Source organism: Lissotriton vulgaris, unplaced genomic scaffold, assembly GCF_964263255.1.
Source record: "Lissotriton vulgaris unplaced genomic scaffold, aLisVul1.2 SCAFFOLD_3829, whole genome shotgun sequence".
Taxonomy (NCBI): Eukaryota; Metazoa; Chordata; class Amphibia; order Caudata; family Salamandridae; genus Lissotriton; species Lissotriton vulgaris.
Genome location: NW_028243698.1, coordinates 145,205 through 163,265, shown reverse-complemented (window position 1 = coordinate 163,265; position 18,061 = coordinate 145,205). Strand labels below are relative to the sequence as shown.

Below are 18,061 nucleotides of genomic sequence, written 5' to 3'. Positions count from 1 at the left end.
CTGTCGCTCACAAAAATGTCTGACCACGCATAACACGTTTGTCAGGTGCAAACTTAAAAAAGATTGTGGTCAATGCGGGCATTACGTCGCAGAATGCCACAATTGCCCTGGCATGCAATGTCCCTGCTGTAAAGAGTCTTTTCAGGCTGGTGCAGACCATATGTGCTACATGCGCAAGGCTCGACAACCACCTAAAACAGAAGATTATATCATTTTTGATATAGAGTGCACCCAAGAAACATCCGTACATGAGCCCAATTATATCTACGCTCATCATCTAACTTCAGATGAGAACTGGGAGTTTGAAGGTCGGTCTGTGTGAGTGAATTCCTGATCACCTTCATCAAACCCAAATATAGGGGTTATACCATGATGGCTCATAACTCAAAGGGGTATGACTCTTTTTTTATTTTACAGAAGTTGATTAGTGAAAAGATGCCTGTAAAGCTCATCACCCAGGGCTCTAAGTTAATGTCTGTAACTGGTGTGACCTTACAAATACGCTTTATAGACACCTTAAATTTTCTACCCATGAAGTTAAGTAAGTTGCCAAAAGCTTTTGGTTTTCCTGGATGTAAAGGTTATTTCCCCCATTTTTTTAACACATGGGCTAATCAAAATTACGAGGGTCCTATGCCGCCTACTCACAGCTACGGAGTTGAGTACATAATGCCAGATGAGAAAAATAACTTTTTACAGTGGTATAGTGAAAACAATGACAACACTTTTAATTTTCAGAGCGAGTTAAAAGCCTACTGTAAGGCGGATGTTATGATCCTACGCCAGGCTTGTAACCTTTTCAGAGATGCAGTTGTAAACATGACTAAACAGGTGGAGGTGACCAACCCCAACACGCCTAGGGAGAGCGAATCTATTGAGTACATTGACCCCTTTCAAAGTATCACGCTAGCTTCTATGTGCATGTCTATCTATAAGCACATGTTTTTACAACCTCAAAGCATAGCCTTAATACCAGCGGATCTCTATAATGGTAAACAAAAGCGTTACTACACACCATCAATACAATGGCTTATGTACATCTCTAACAAAGAAAACATCTACATTCAGCACGCCTTACAGGGCGGTGAATATCGCCTGGACTCCTACTACTTGGATGGGTACGCAGTAATCAATGGTAGACCAACAGCCTTTGAATACAACGGTTGCTTTTATCATGGATGCCCCAGATGTTACAAGTCCCATGAGTTTAATAAACTGCTGGGCACAAAGTTTGAGCACCTTTCTAGGCGCACCCTGATGAAAGCTCAATATATTGAAAATCAGGGCTTCATTATGAGAACCCTTTGGGAACACGAGTGGATTGACATGTTGGCATCAGACGCCGAGTTAGATTTTTTTCTCAAGAGGGAGCAATTACCTGAACCTCTGGATCCCCGCCAGGCCTTATTCGGGGGCCATACAAATGCGATACAATTGTACAGAGCTGTGGGTCCGGGGGAGAAAATACACTACTATGATTTCACAAGCTTGTATCCATTTGCCAACAAACTGAAGTTATACCCCGAAGGACACCCCACTATTATATACTGCAACTTTAAATCTTTAGACACATACATTGGACTAGTTAAGTGTGAAATATATCCACCCAGGGGTCTTTACTTTCCAGTGTTGCCCTACAGAGTGGATAGTAAGCTCATGTTCCCCCTTTGCCAAATATGCGCCGAAAGTAAAGAGACCTACTTATGTCCCCACACTGAAGCACAGAGGATGTTGACAGGTACCTGGTGTAGCATAGAGATTCAAGAGGCCCTAAAGAAAGGATACAGGCTGGGTAAAATATTTGAAATTTGGCACTTTGAAAGGACTACAACGCAGCTTTTTTCTGAGTATATTAATTTATTTCTCAGAGACAAGCAGGAGGCCTCTGGGTATCCAGAATGGTGCACTGATGCTGCCTCCAGGCAACAGTACATCTCTGAATACTATGCTCATAAAGGCATAAACCTGAGACCCGATTTTATCCAAGTCAACCCCGCCAAGCGTCAGCTGGCAAAGTTATGCCTCAATTCTTTATGGGGTAAATTTGCGCAGCGTACCAATCTCCCAAACACAACCATCGTCACTGATCCTGACGAGTTGTTTAATTACCTTTTTGCCCCCTGTTATGACATATCCACCTGTGAGTTTATTAATGATGATACAGCCATGCTGGGTTGGAAACATGCTAAAGAGTACCCCACAACCAGTAGCAATATAAACATCTTTATAGCTTGTTTTACAACCGCACACGCTCGTTTGGAGCTTTACAAGCTGTTAGATAAACTACAGGAAAGGTGTTTGTATCATAACACAGACTCTGTTATTTTTGTGAGCAAAACAGGGGACGGAGACCCACCTCTGGGAGACTATCTTGGGGATTTAACTAGTGAGCTAGATAAGGATGAATTCATAGTCCAGTTCGCCCCAGTCGGACCCAAGTCGTACAGCTACAAAACGTCTAACAATAAAGTCTGTATGAAAGTTAAAGGTATAACATTAAATGTTCAGAATACCATAAAAATAAATTTCGACAGTCTAAAGAATCTAGTGCATGAGTATGCCCAAAAGACCAATCACCCCTGTGACAAAACCATTGTTGTAAGTCAGCCTTCTATAGTGAGGAACAAAAAGAGATGGGAAATCACAACCCAGCTTTTGCATAAAACATTGCGGGTGGTGTTCGATAAAAGGGTTTTAAGGTCAGACTACAAAACTATCCCTTACGGTTACTAAAGATACATTACTGCTGAGAGCCTCTACCAGCATGGATACCAGGTTGCAACACCCCTTTTCATGCGTTATAGCTGGTCCATCAAATTGCGGCAAAAGCTATTTCATAAAAAAACTATTAGAAAATGCCCGGAGCGTTTTATCCCATACGCCTGATAATATTGTCTGGCTTTATTCCTGCTGGCAAGATTTTTATACGGAGCTCACCCACCAGTTTCCGTACATTAGATTTATAGAAGGGATACCTACTAGTCTTAACGACGATGACTTGTTACCCAAAGATCGTGTGAATATGGTAATTGTAGACGATCCTATGCGAGAAGGCGGGGACCATCCTGAAATAGAGCGAGCTTTTACTCAATATTCCCACCATCGTAATCTGAGTATATTTTACATCGTTGAGAACTTGTTTTACAAGGGTAAGAGCAGCCGGTCTATAGCCCTCAACGCTTCCTACCTAGTTTTATTTAAAAACCCCAGGGATAAACAGCAAATAACTGTTATAGCTAAACAAATGTATCCGGGGAACACCCAGTTTTTTATGGAAGCCTTTAACGATGCAACCACTAAACCCCACGGCTACTTATTGGTGGACTTAAAACCCCGGACTCTAGAAGACTACAGACTGAGGGCTGATATCTTCCCGCCTGAGCTACCGGTCGCCTACATCCCTAAACCTAGACCCAAAGGTTATAAAAAGATGCGCTAAAATGCCTAGACCCCATTTATCCACAAAGCGCTCCACCATAAGGTGTTAAACATGTCCACCCGACTACGACGTAATATGGCCCTCCTAAAAATGCTTGTTACAGCCAGCCCCCCTCAGAGAAAAGCCATACTATGTGCTGCTTCGGACGACTTAGTTGGTGCCATTTCAGAAATTGCTCTAAACACCCTAAAAGGTAATGTGCCTATTTCAACTAGCCAGTACAAGGTGCTGAAGAAGAGGCGGCAGCTCGTCAAGAAGCTTAGTAATAAAAGGGTCTCCCTTTCTTCAAAGAAGAAACTAGTAAAGCAGTCAGGGGGCTTTATAGGAGCTCTGTTGGGTATAGCTATACCTCTAATTACAAGCCTACTGACCCGAACCTGATGGATTACACTCAGAAAATGTATCTAGTGCCACAACAGCAGCTTGAACAGTTGGCACCCTCTACAAATGATGCATGGGACATAAGGAGATCTGAAACGCTACGCCTGGATGTTGAAATTAAAGATATTTTGGCCCGCACAGACTTAAAGCCTGAAGCTAAAGCGGGGCTCTACTCCCGAGCTCTCCAGAATTTCTTGCAATATTACAAGCAGCCGCAGACTGAAAAAAACAAACTGCCTTTATATACTGCTGATGACGAGCAACCCCCGGTATCTGCCCCAACACAGCCCTCAAGATCACCAATAGCGCAGCCACAGGTCTCCCCTGACTCTATGGTTGAGAGCTTGCTACAGAATGTGAGTCAAAGGTACAGAGGGTCGGCGCAGATGCTGTTAAGTAAAATGGCTGATTCTAAAGACCTGACATCCTGGAATGACCGCGGTGAGTTCGTCTACAAGGGGCAGCCAGTTGTTGGGTCACATATGTATGATCTGATCAAAAGTTTCACGCATCCTAAAGCCCTCTCACGACAGACAGCCCCAAGAGGATGGGAACAGTTTCTAAGAGCTGCTGCGGAGCTCAACATTCCATCATCGCTCGTGGGTAACACTGGGCATCGCCGCCAACTTGAACTTTTGAAACAGCCTATGAGCTCCGGTGCTGCATCCCCTCCGCTATCATCTGCCTTTCACACCCCTTCAAATTCACCCATGTCCCCATTCTTACTGCAGCTAATCCCTGCAAATAACCCTGGAGATATGCATCTGGAGGCTAAAAAGTCTTTATTTAAAACAAAGCGATGGGTCCCATATTAAGTAATTGCTTATGTCCTGTTACTGCATGATTGTATATTTTGTATATAAAGAGGGTGTACGGAACTGTGGTTCCCCGGGAGTCTTTACTATGTGATTCTCTATTTAGCTCTGTACCAACTTTTACATGTGTGATTCCTGAATATTTCAAAATGCTGGTAATAAACATTTATAACTTTTCAACACTCTACTGTCTTTGTTTTTTTTTCTTATTGCTGAGTAAAAACACAGAGTCTGAGTAGTTTCTTAAATACAAACTTTTATTAATTTATTTTTTATCTTAGAACATGAGCATTACACAAACATGCATTATAAAACTTTACACATTTGGCAAATAGCGTATTCATTTGTAACAATGCTAGGAATAGGTTTCAAGCCTTCTTTCATATAGCGGGTAACAAGCCTATCATTGCTGACTTTATTACTTGAATATAAATTTAAAAAATGTCTAAAAGTTAGACCCTCTGACATTTTACAGATAAAATATATACAATGTTCCCCACATGTTATAGATAGAGAATCCTGTACAGGCAACTTGTTATATTCTACTCTAGAAGCCACTTTTTTAAAATACTTGAATATAGGTTTTGTATAGATGCTGTGCTCCGGAAACTCTGCAAGACTATCAAACACAGTTACTCTGTCATTGTCCAAAAACATAGCAGCCCAGTGAGTTCCTGGCTCATGATGAGGATCTGTGTTAAAGACCAGAGATCGGGGTCTTTCATAACTTATCTCCTTAGGTAAACCATCGCTGGGATAAACATCCAAAAAGGATTTTCTTAGCGTCTCTATGTCGGCTTAAGACGGCTCTTATCTGAACAGTGTCCATTTTGTATTATTTTCAAAGATAGTCAAACAGAATCTGCCTGGCGTGATTAACCTGTATGACACTATCAAATACAGCAAAAACCACCATGTTCACATTTGTAGTTAGGGCAGCACAAAAGCGGAATTCAGCTTTTAGATTTCCATTTTTAACCAGGCTGTAATGGTCCCCATCTTCCATGTCCGGGGTCAAATCAAAGGCAAATAGCGTGTAGCCTGCGCCATATCCTTCACGTGATACGACAACCCCTGAATCATGCAGGTGCTTCCCAGTTATCAACACTAATCCAAGATATTCTCTAATAAAATAAATTTCCAGTTCCAAAATTAGGTGTGTATGGCTTTGCAGGTATGACAGCTCCCTCGTGAACTAGGGCCGCATAGTTGATGCCATAGTGCTTGAAATTAAAAGGGTTGGAGTTATATGCCCCACTAAAAGCTGTATTGTCAACAAACCCAATAATGACAAGTTTTGGGAGCTGCCCCAGAAACAAATTTTGCTGCTGTGTTAATCTGGTCCCCGCCGGTATGCTGTAGACTTTCATAGAGACTCTTTCAATGGCATATTTAGCATTAGATAGTTGTAGAGCCTCAGCGTGAGCCAATCTGACTGTTGGTGATACATTCACTCTCTTTACATACAGGCTTGCAGATTGTATGAGCAGTTTATAGTGTTCGGCATCCCCAGTAATGAGGCAAAAGGCATCTTTGTTGCGGTTGAGTTTGATCTTGAGGTCTATGCCATTAACGATTAGTTTATCTTGGAAGAAGAGGTCTGAATGTATTCGCCCCAGGAGGTCAAACTCTATACTCTCTGCAGCAAACCCTGCTCTTTTTACAAAACCTGTGTTGGGGCCATCCAGGGCAGTGTTTTCAAACTTATTGTAAGTATCATTGTAGAAAAGACCTGCTGAAAGTTGTGTGTCCAAGGCATCCCTGCTGTAGTTCAGGATACTCTCCATGTAAGCCCTGTAGGCGTACATATTGTCATTTTGCGTGATGAGTCTGTCACCCAAGGTAATATCCACCTGATTAAACATGGTCGCTATGGGGTAAGCAATGGTTGCCACTTTAGCGGTTGCGGCAATATCTGATCCATCTGCTTTCACAATTTTCCACACCACATGTAGCAGAGTATTGTTGAGATCTAGATACATATCAGTGGACCCTGATACGGAAAACTCTATAGGGGCCAGTGGCGTCAGGGACGCTAAGGGTGATACCTCCATGAAAAAACTGTTTTCGATACTGGTCTGTGTTGTTTTTAGAGAGAGCAGATCTAACTCTGGCTTGGCGCATTCGCCCGAAGCGCAGTGTACAAAAGCCATGTTTTAGCGTGTTACTCCTTTTAGAAAATGTTAAGGTTAGAGGCTGCTCGCTTCTTCGTAGATCTCTTCCGCCTTGGGGATCTTCTTTTGTGAGCTCTTTTTGAAGAGCGCTTCCTTTTTTTATGGGGCACAGGGGGCCCTCGACGCTTGGACGTCCTCCTCTTCCTTTTAATACTGAGGCGGGGCTTGTACAGTAGTCCTGACCCTTCTTGAGGTTGTCTGTTCATACATTAAACTACAGCAGACTTCACAGACCCCACCACATCTTGGGCTATATTCTGGGCAGCTGTCTTTACATGCGGTTTTGCAATTTCATAACCTTTTCTCAAAAAAGGCATGGCCCTTCGGAACAAACTACGGAAAAAACCTCCTAGACCCGCCCCATACATAACAGGAGCTCCTTGAAAGTATGGGGGCCCTCCATACCCCGCCTGGTGCTTGTAATACTCTCTATACATAGAAGGGTTGCCGTAGGCTTACATAGCCCCCATGCTGAGCTCTTAATAGTCACCATAGCTGCGGGGTCTGAAATGAAGCTTAACAATAACGTTCCCGTATTTAAAGGACACCGGCTGGGACTGATCATCAAAGATCATAATTGTTATAGGGATACCTGTTGTCTGCTGCTTGAACCCTCGGCGTTGGAGGCGATTGGAGGCTTCCATTGGAACGTGATCTTGCTGGTGCATAGATAGACGCTACTGCTTGCCGGACCCGCTCCGCGGGTCCCGCTTCGCGCTACTGTGCTGCTGACTGGCCAAATCGTTCAGAGGGCATCTTCACCACAGGGCTGCGAGCGAGTTCAGAGCAGGACTCGAACTCCCAAGAGTCCCTGCTGCTCCATTCACCGGAATCACCTGGTGACGCTCTCCCTGGTGGACACGCCCCCCTGAATTCTGTTAAAAGAACCCGGATACCTTTCCCAGTTGGATACCTGTTGTCTGCTGCTTGAACCCTCGGCGTTGGAGGCGATTGGAGGCTTCCATTGGAACGTGATCTTGCTGGTGCATAGATAGACGCTACTGCTTGCCGGACCCGCTCCGCGGGTCACGCTTCGCGCTACTGTGCTGCTGACTGGCCAAATCGTTCAGAGGGCATCTTCACCACAGGGCTGCGAGCGTGTTCAGAGCAGGACTCGAACTCCCAAGAGTCCCTGCTGCTCCATTCACCGGAATCACCTGGTGACGCTCTCCCTGGTGGACACACCCCCCTCAATTTCCTGTCTATATTATACGTGGCACATATCCGCTGCGGGGAGCGCGCGGGAAGCGCCCGGGAGAAGCCCGGGACAAGGGCGGGCCCTCTGTGGCCCTCAGTGGCTGAGGTAGGCTGGGCTGGGCCCGGTTATTTTCATTTTCGTTGTTTTTTGTCGCTATTCATACTATATACCTCTGGTTGCCAGAGGAAGTAACACTCTGCAACGTTAAGAAGTCATTCCTTGGCTATCTTCCACCGGTGAGTTATTGTTGCATCTCCAGAGCTTTATTTTTTTTAATTTTTTTTACGGACATTGTATTATTCGGTGAACTCTTCTTCTGGAGGTAAACTATTTGAAAAACAACGAACTGTGGGAAGAGTCTGCAAAAGATGTCAAAAAAACTACGCTCAGGAAGACTAGTGGGAGGAAGATCTGGTGCTAAAATAGTTACCAACCCCACGCAAAATAAATCCGTAAATAATCCCCCGCTGAAGGGTCAATGTCAACTCTTTGAGTTATGGGATAAACCTGTGGACAAGAAGGCTAATACCGCTGTAAAGGAAGCTCTCCTCTCTGCGTCTCGGGAGGATCCTACTCAAGTTATTACTAACTCTATGTCACCATCCTTGCCGACCGTGCCACCGCAAACAGCAGCGGTGGTGAAGCCCTGTCTTGTTCATCTTGAAGGAGAGGGGGAGAGTAAGCTTGGCGTTCTTGCAACAGAAGGAAAATTAGAGAATCAACCACTTTTGCCGCAAGCTTCTTCTGTGAATGACAGGTTAGGTGGGGAAGCCTCATCATTATCTATTTATCTTGAACTGTGCGGCCGCTATGTAGATGCAGCTAGTTTGGAGGCCTTAGAACCCAATAAGCCATCTGGGGGTGCTACTCCCTCTGGGCTAATGTTATATAGTAGTACTCCCTCGTTAAATGGACAGGACATGTCTGATCTGCTAAAAGCTTCCAGGAGTCCGGATCTTAATCTATCTGAGATTTGCCCTACAGCTGAAGCTGGTAATAAACCTATATCGGAATCTTTGATTGCTCTGGAACAATTATTAGCCTCCATACTATTTCTTCTGGGGAAATTTGTAGGCAGCTCGGATTGTATCCTGGACTCAGTTACTCAAATACTGAAGACATTGCTACAAAAAACACCAGAAACAGGGAGTGTTCCTTCCCCTAAGGCCGAATCTAGTTCTCCTAAGGGGAAAATAAACGAGCCTATAGTGAATTCCGGTATAAAAGCTGCAGCAATAGATCATGAAATGCACACTACAGTCTTGCCTTTAACTGCAGTTCCCAATTGTGTAATGAACTCTGTTCTTGAGATTGAGGAAGAAAACAAATCTATATCTGGCTACAAAGTGGTTCAAGATCTATTTCCAATTTTCTTGTCGGAAAATAAAAAAGAACAACCTGAAGATAAACAAGAAGCAAAGGTAAAAAACGGTAAACATAGAAATAATAAAGGGAATAAAAGGAAACCGATCCGCAAATACAGGAAGAAAAGACAACGACGGATAATCTTCCAAAACTCTATAGTCTTGTCTGAAAAGGAAGAAATAGACTTAGATACAACTTCTATGTCTTTAAAGGTGGACAGTGAATGTGGTCTACCAACGACTGTGGAAGACTCACTACAAAAGGAGGGTCCGGTCCCTAATATTACTGCATCGGTAGTGATAAGAGCCTCTAACTCACATCAACTCGGGCCACTTAACCCTTTGGCCTCTTCTTTTTCTCTTGCACCAGAGGTTGGAGATCGCCCACCTCCCTCTCTCCAGCCAAAAAACTTAAAGGCTTATGTGGACACTCGTGTGCTAGACTTTGTGCCATTATTTGATGCAGACTTACCCCTAAATAGAACATGGCTACTTAAGCGTTTTAGCGAGATGGAAAGTCTTCTCCCTATTCAATCTAGAGACATTGAACTAGTTTCTTTGTTTGGTGGAGACAGGGTCTCATGTATAAGGGTTATATTTTACTCCACAATTATTGTAAATTTGATATTGCAGCAAGCAGAGAATTTTCAACGAACCAGTATTGATGTTCTCCCTATTTTTAGCCCTGGTAACATTCAACCTTCCCATGGGATGACACTAAAGGGTGATAAATAAAATGGGTTATCCTCTCCACTTAGAGACCTGAAGATCTGGGTCTCTAAAGGGAAACGTTCGGTCTCCCAGGTAAAGCCACTTCCACTGCTTCAGAACTCCTCCTTAATAGAGGATAATAATCGGTGGAATTGGCTGCCCAGTGCTTTATCTACAAAGACCAGGGATATATGATGTTACAACGCGGACTTTTACTCCGCATACTGTTACAACGCGGATTTTACAACGCGGATACTGTAACAACGCATGTATTTACAACGCATTTTTTTACAACGCAGGTACCTTTAGAACGCATACCATTACAACGTAAGTATTGGTAAGTATATGTTAAAATTAATATTATAAACGTAAATTAATTTTAATAAATATAATTTAAGGTAATGTTATTTAATTTAATTTCCGTTAATTAATTTAATATAAAAATAATAATAGATTATTTTTACACTGTACCCCTGTACCCAAGAAACTCAAAACTGACCCTCAACACCCAAAATAAATTTAAGTAAATTAATTTAAATTAATTTAAATTAATTATTGTAATTTTTAAAAGAAAGTAATTTATTTTTACCCTGTACCCCTGTACCCCAAAAACTCAAAACTGACCCTAAACCCCAAAAATAATGTAATGTAATTTAAATTAATTTATTTACTATAAAATAATTTAATTAAAAATTAATTTTAATTTACCCTGTACCCCAAAAACTAAAAACTGACCCTGAAACCTAAAAATACCCCTTTACCCAAAAACTAAAAACTGACCCTGAACCCTAAAAATACCCCTTTACCCAAAAACTGAAAACTGACCCTGAACCCTAAAAATACCCCTTTACCCAAAAACTAAAAACTGACCCTGAACCCTAAAAATACCCCTTTACCCAAAAACTGAAAACTGACCCTGAACCCTAAAAATACCCCTTTACCCAAAAACTAAAAACTGACCCTGAACCCTAAAAATACCCCTTTACCCAAAAACTGAAAACTGACCCTGAACCCTAAAAATACCCCTTTACCCAAAAACTGAAAACTGACCCTGAACCCTAAAAATACCCCTTTACCCAAAAACTGAAAACTGACCCTGAACCCTAAAAATACCCCTTTACCCAAAAACTAAAAACTGACCCTGAACCCTAAAAATACCCCTTTACCCAAAAACTGAAAACTGACCCTGAACCCTAAAAATACCCCTTTACCCAAAAACTAAAAACTGACCCTGAACCCTAAAAATACCCCTTTACCCAAAAACTGAAAACTGACCCTGAACCCTAAAAATACCCCTTTACCCAAAAACTGAAAACTGACCCTGAACCCTAAAAATACCCCTTTACCCAAAAACTAAAAACTGACCCTGAACCCTAAAAATACCCCTTTACCCAAAAACCCAAAACTGACCCTGAACCCTAAAAATACCCCTTTACCCAAAAACTGAAAACTGACCCTGAACCCTAAAAATACCCCTTTACCCAAAAACTAAAAACTGACCCTGAACCCTAAAAATACCCCTTTACCCAAAAACTGAAAACTGACCCTGAACCCTAAAAATACCCCTTTACCCAAAAACTAAAAACTGACCCTGAACCCTAAAAATACCCCTTTACCCAAAAACCCAAAACTGACCCTAACCCCTAAAAATACCCAACATATAACATTTTAAAATAATTATATACTTACCAATACTTACGTTGTAATGGTATGCGTTGTAAAGGTACCTGCGTTGTAAAAAAATGCGTTGTAAAAACATGAGTTGTAACAGTACCTGCGTTGTAATAGATGCGTTGTAACGGTAGTGCGTTGTAAAAAATGCGTTGTAACAGGTGCACACCAAGACCACAGATAACCCCAAATTGTTTCACCATCTTTAACACCCCATTGAAAATTATTTCCTGGAACGCGGCAGGGATTCATAATAGCCCAGAGAAATTTGACCTTTTATTTTCTATGGGAGCAAATGTGATCTGCATCCAGGAAACTTGGTGTACTAATTTGCTGGCTGTTTTAAAGGATTTCTATGTTTTGGAAGTTCCAGCTGCCCCATCTAAGAAAGGTCACGCTAGGGGGGGAATTGCTTGTCTATTATCAAATAACTTGCAGTGGAGGTTCTCCCATTATACTGACCCAAGTAATCTTTTCCAAGCCATAACAATAGCAAACCTGCCTAGTAATTTAAAAAAGTCTTCCGTTGTTATTATTAATGTATATATCCCTCCTGAAGAGCGTTTTAATCCCATATTGAAGCAGGTATTTCGATATATTGGCCAAATTAAAAATGTACCATCCCCTCCGGAAGTTATCCTAGTAGGAGATCTGAACTGCAAAATTTCCAATACTAGTCTGAAGCTTTTCAGAAATAAACCCAAAGAAGAGGCGCATTTTGTACCCCAATCCCTCTTCCCTGATAAAATAGTGACTAATAAAAGAGGGAAGATTCTGCTAGAAGAACTTACGGCAGCCGACGGACTTATATTAAATGGGAGACTCCCGTCTGATGTGCCTGCTAAATTTACACACAAGTCCCCTTTCGGGTTTTCCATTCTTGATTATGCAATATCGGATTATGGTTTGTTTCCCTGGATTCAGGATCTTAAGATAATCCCAACAACTTTGAGCGATCATTGTATAATGCTCATAACTATTTCTTTAAACCCTATGCCCACTGTGCCATGGGCACTTAACGGCAGTGATGTGGCTTTTCACGCTTCTACGGGAAGATGCTTTTGGAATCCCTCTGCCATTAATGGGGTCCATGATAAATTATGTAATACTCTATTAGAATTAAATGAGTGGCGTGGTTTAGAAATAGTTAATTTTGAAAATATCATTTTAGATGTAAAAAAGGCTACCCGCCCTAGAAAAGGGGTAGTTGTGCCTAGTACACTACGCATCCTGAACAAAGAAATAAATAAACTAGTCCGTGAGCAATATTTAGATAGAGTTATGGAACGTGAAAAAGAAATCTCTAGGTTAAAAAGAAAGAGATGCAGATTAAAGGCAAAAATAAAAAAGGAGAATGAAGATACAGTTTGGATTGACTTAAGGGAATCAGTTGTCCATGGTAGGATTAGAGAATTTTGGGCAATAATTGGGAAGGGATGCGGTAATAGAATAAGCCCTTGCCCCATCCCTATAGCTGAAGAGGTTTGGATCACATATATTCGGGACCTCTATGCGGGGAATGGCATGCCAGGTGAGGATATTGTCCTAGCTGCAACGCCTGAAGGACTGATTAACTATCCCACAGAGGAATCAATTGAAATAGCCATAAGGAACATGCGCGCCTCTGGTGCAATGGGTCCCGATGAACTCCCTATGACAGTTTTGAAGCAGGATCCCCTAATGTGGAGTAAAATCCTGTACCCATTGTTTAAAGCCTGTTTCTTGTCAAATACGGTACCTGCCTCCTGGAGGGGAAGTATTTTGGTCCCTATTTTTAAGAAGGGAACTAGGGACAGCCCCAGTAATTATCGATTGATCGCCCTCCTCGACTCTATCGGAAAGGTTTTTGCGAAATGTCTTTTAAGTTTTCTTTCCGATTGGGTCGAGGAGAACAATATCTTGCCTCTTGAACAAACTGGCTTCCGTAGGGGGCATGGTACTTTAGACAACCTTACCACTCTCCAGGTGGTAAATGATAAATATGTGCAGGTGAGAGGGGGGGTTGTCTATGCGGCTTTTATTGATTTCTCCACAGCGTTCGATAAAGTGGATCGTAGAACGCTGTGGAGAAAATTGGCAGCACTTGGTGTCCCATCCTACCTATTGGAGCTTGTCCGCACACTCCATACAGAGACTTGGTGCAGTGTCTTGCAAGGGGGTGAAAGGGGGCTCGCCCATCATATTTCTTCCTTGAATGGCCTAAAACAAGGTTGCCTATTGGCTCCCCTTTTGTTCTCCTTGTACACTGTTGATCTGCCTGTTGCCTTGTCTGTCAGCGAAGGTATTGCTCCGGTGATTGGGGGGACCCCAATATCTTGCTTGATGTATGCCGATGACGTCCTCATTTTAGATCTGACTCCCAAAGGCCTTGCAAATCGGCTACAAGCCCTGCATGATTTTTCTGTTGCGCATTGCATGAAGATTAACATCTCTAAAAGTAAAATTATGTGCATAGCCGGGAAAAAGAAGTGCAGTTCTGAAAGTTTTGGTTGGTATATCGGCGGTCAAAAACTGGAGGTGGTAAAATCTTATACGTTTTTGGGGAAAATTATTGCGGCTAACTTGAGCGAGAGGCCTCATATTGAGCACAGTTCGCGCAAAGCCCTCGCACATGGCAAAGGTCTAAATTCCCTGTATCAGGCCACTGGGAAAAGGTACTTTTTGTGCTTATTAGAGGTATATAGGTCCAAAATTCCTGTTATGATACTATATGGTATTGAACTTATTGAGATGAAATATTGGGACTTCTGCCATAAGATTGAGGGGAAACTCTTAAGATCCCTATCTTCTCTGAATACTGCGTGTCCTTTGGCCGCTTGCAGGCTTGATTTCGGTCTCAGGAGCAGCTGGGTACAGGGTTTATGTGTCCTGGTAAGATGGGTGCCTTGCCTGGCTAGAGCTGAACTGGGGACGATGAGAGCTCTTCTTAAAACTGAATTACTGGGTAATTTTAAGGAGTTTTCACAAATTGTAAGGAATTTTAGAAAAGCTGTAACTTTGTTAAAGTTAGATGAAAACACTTTGTTTTTGCACTCTCCCTTACAGTTAAAACTCCTATTAAAACAGGCCTCGTGGGAACTGTGTTTTCAGGCAGATAAGAAGATAATTTATGAAAAAAGGGAAGTAGACCTTCTCCTTAATTCTTACTCGATTAAATTGGCCCAACCATATGTTACATGGAACTTGCCGCATGGTATTCGTAGATTATGGTTTCTGTTACGTTATGACCTATTACCTTTAAATCTACTTTTATCCAAATGGTATGGTTCTTCCCCTATGTGCAATTTATGTAACCTGAGCACTCAGGATCGCATGCATGTTTTGTTGATCTGTCCTGCGCTTCGCATATTGCGTCTCAAATGGTTAAAACCTATTTGTCTCCATTTGGGTATTTCTAATCTGAACAGCTTTCTCCAAGCACTTTATTGGCCTCCTAATGAAATGTTTTGTTTCTATATTTTTAACTTTTTCAAAGGTTTTTTAGCTATTTATTAATATGTTTCTGGAGATGTCTGACATTGCTTCCTGTTGTAGATTTGTCATTGTATGTTATTTTGTATTCAAATGTGCATCTGAATGTTATTTCTGTGATATGTATCTGTTCTTCCTTTATCATTGTGAATTTTTATGTGGCCCTCTTTGAGAGCCAAAACATAATAAAATAAATTGAATTGAATTATAGTGTCAAAATGATTTTTAGAAATTGCTACATAGTCAGGTTTAATATATTGAATATTAGCTATTGTGTTGTTTTCACCCCTCACCTGAACCCATCTCAGTAGGGGTGCATAACTATCTCCAACCCTCTGGGGTTCTATTATATCTGTATAAACATAGAGTGTGTAAAAACCCCCATCAATATCTGGACATGTCAGATCTGGATCCTGTCTGCTTTTTATATGTTGGACCGTTCCTAAAACTCGGCTCAACTTTCCACTGGTGATAAATACCGCATCCTGGCTGGGTGCTTTAATAAAAACCTTCCTTCTGACGTTATCTAGCACCAGTTGAACGTCGGAAAGCCCCGCAGTACCGGCTATTGTCTTGTTAATGGCATCCACCACAGCATTAACTGTAAGGTAGTACCCGTGAGGAAAACTTATGATGTAAAGGGGCTCAGATTTTGACTTCTCTATAGTGAATTTAGATTCAGACCTCTTAAAAGTATTCCAGGTACGAGGGTATTGTATTTCTGTTAGGGCAACTTCCCATTCCCCTTTCAAATCCACCGGCTTAGCCAATTTGACAGTGTAATTTGATATTTTATTATCAGGGAACATATCCAACGATGCGTTAGAGGGCAATGTAATATAAAAGGAGGATGTCTCCATTTTGCTTCCTCCTTCTTTTTGAGCGATAGTCATTCACACGTCCTGCAGAGAGCTGGCCGACACCCAACTGTTAAATTTCTCAGGCCATCCTCGCCATTTAACAAAGGCCTGTTTTTGTGCACCCCTCCCTTTCCACTCTAGAATCTTTTCAACCCTGTAAATCCTATTTACATCATCTGGGATCTTTTGTAACTCTTCACTGTAAAAAACACCTGTCACTGGTTCATAGTCGTAGTCCTTCAACCTGTAAATGTACATGCCTTCTTTAATCTCAACACTATCAACTATGAATATCTCATCGCTGAATGTCTGTTGATAACCTTTAGTAAAGAGCCCTTTCAAATTTGAAACCCTGACGTGATCCCCTTTTTTAAAAACAGGCTTCTTTACTTTGGCGTTGAAGTAACGGCCGTATACCCTTCTCCACACCTCCAGAGAATTGTCGACTGTTACCTCTACAGGAGCCATTCTGATAGTTCTGTGATAGCTGGCATTATAAACAGCAAAAAAATCCTGTAAAACAGGTAAATATCGATATGTGTTGTTTGCTGTGAAGTATCTCCACAGTTTAGATTTTAAGGTTCTGTTAAAGCGCTCTATAACAGCTGCTTTTACCTCTGTGTTGGTTACAAAATGCTGTACCACATGTTGTTTTAATAATTTCTGGAAGGTTTTGTTTAAAAATTCTTTTCCAGCATCTGTTTGTAGTTTTTGAGGGGTTCGGCCCTTCCTAAAGATTACTTTAAAGGCCTTGGTGACACTTACTCCACTGTTATCATTTAGAGCTTCTGCAAAGGCGTGTTTAGACAATACATCTATAACTGTTAAGATGTAACTGGATCCATTATTATGTTTTGCCAGATCTTGTAGACTTATTATGTCGGCCTGCCATTGATAGTCTAATTGAGCATTAACAATAGTGGGTCTCCTCTTAAAACGTCTCCGCGCAGGCTTATGTAGTGAATAGGCTTCTTCACCGGATAGCCACTCCTGCACTTGGGTTCTGCTGATGGGTTCCTTTTCAGCTTTAGCCCTTTTAAAAAATGCTTCACCACTGCCAAAGCTCGAGACATCCTTTGTATCATAATAAAACTTCTTTAACACACCCCCGACATGTTAACACTTCTGAACCACAAAATTAAAGACGCTTGTTTTGTGTATAGACAGTTTATTATAAGTAAATAAGATAACAAGATATCATCATTCCAGAGTTTACAAGTTTACATTGTCTATGGTCCCAACATTAAAAAGGAGTGCAGAATTGTGGCGCTTGTCTCAGCTGTCGTCGTAGAGTCACACATCTTGATATTTTTAAAGCTATCTAGTCCATAGCACTGTATAGGTTAACCCTATCACCCCTCCAATAACTCTGCACTGCAAGGATACTAGCTGCTGTCAATAGTTCATACAATTCTCTCTCGCACATTAGCAAACCTTTTCTTTTAAAATAATCATCAGTTAGGAGCTCAAAGGCTAAATTTAAGCTGGCCCTCCGGGGCAGGATTAAGCCTCTCATATAGTATATATAGTTGCTCCAAAATACATCCTTCACAGGCGCCCACATACTTGCACTGCATCCGCATAAGCATCTGGGGCTACCGTGGCTGTGGGCCTCTAGCAAGCGGACCATTTTTGAAAAGCCTAAGCTTGATGGATGTAATTCAGCGATTCTTTCTTTAACCCCTTGGATGCTAATGACAAGGGTAACTCGTCATGCCCCTCCCATTCATTTCAATGGAAATGTCATGATGAGGGCCTCAGCCCCTTAGCAGCCAAGTGGTTAAGCAAATCATATAACACCTTAGCGATACATAGGTATTCCGGCGATGACTCATAAGAATCCTGGATAGCCACCTCCACTTCCATATCCTGAAAATAAGTATTAAACAGTCAAACAGTAGCTTATAACATCAGCCTTTTTCAACATATCTTAACATTCAAGCAATAATGCTGTGGTTCTTTGTACAACACCGCAAT

General features: G+C 41.8%; 1 protein-coding gene across 1 annotated transcript; it reads right to left on the bottom strand.

Annotated features, from left to right (window-relative positions):
- Positions 1-5,759: 5,759 nt before the first annotated feature.
- LOC147668248 (uncharacterized protein F54H12.2-like) lies at positions 5,760-6,788 on the bottom strand. Its single transcript, XM_086948672.1, has one exon. It carries the CDS (start codon positions 6,786-6,788, stop codon positions 5,760-5,762), a length of 1,029 nt encoding a protein of 342 aa, XP_086804798.1.
- Positions 6,789-18,061: the final 11,273 nt, after the last annotated feature.

Coding starts and splice junctions, on each gene's coding strand:
- LOC147668248 (XM_086948672.1), bottom strand. CDS start 6,788: ATGGCTTTTGTACACTGCGCTTCGGGCGAATGCGCCAAGCCAGAGTTA.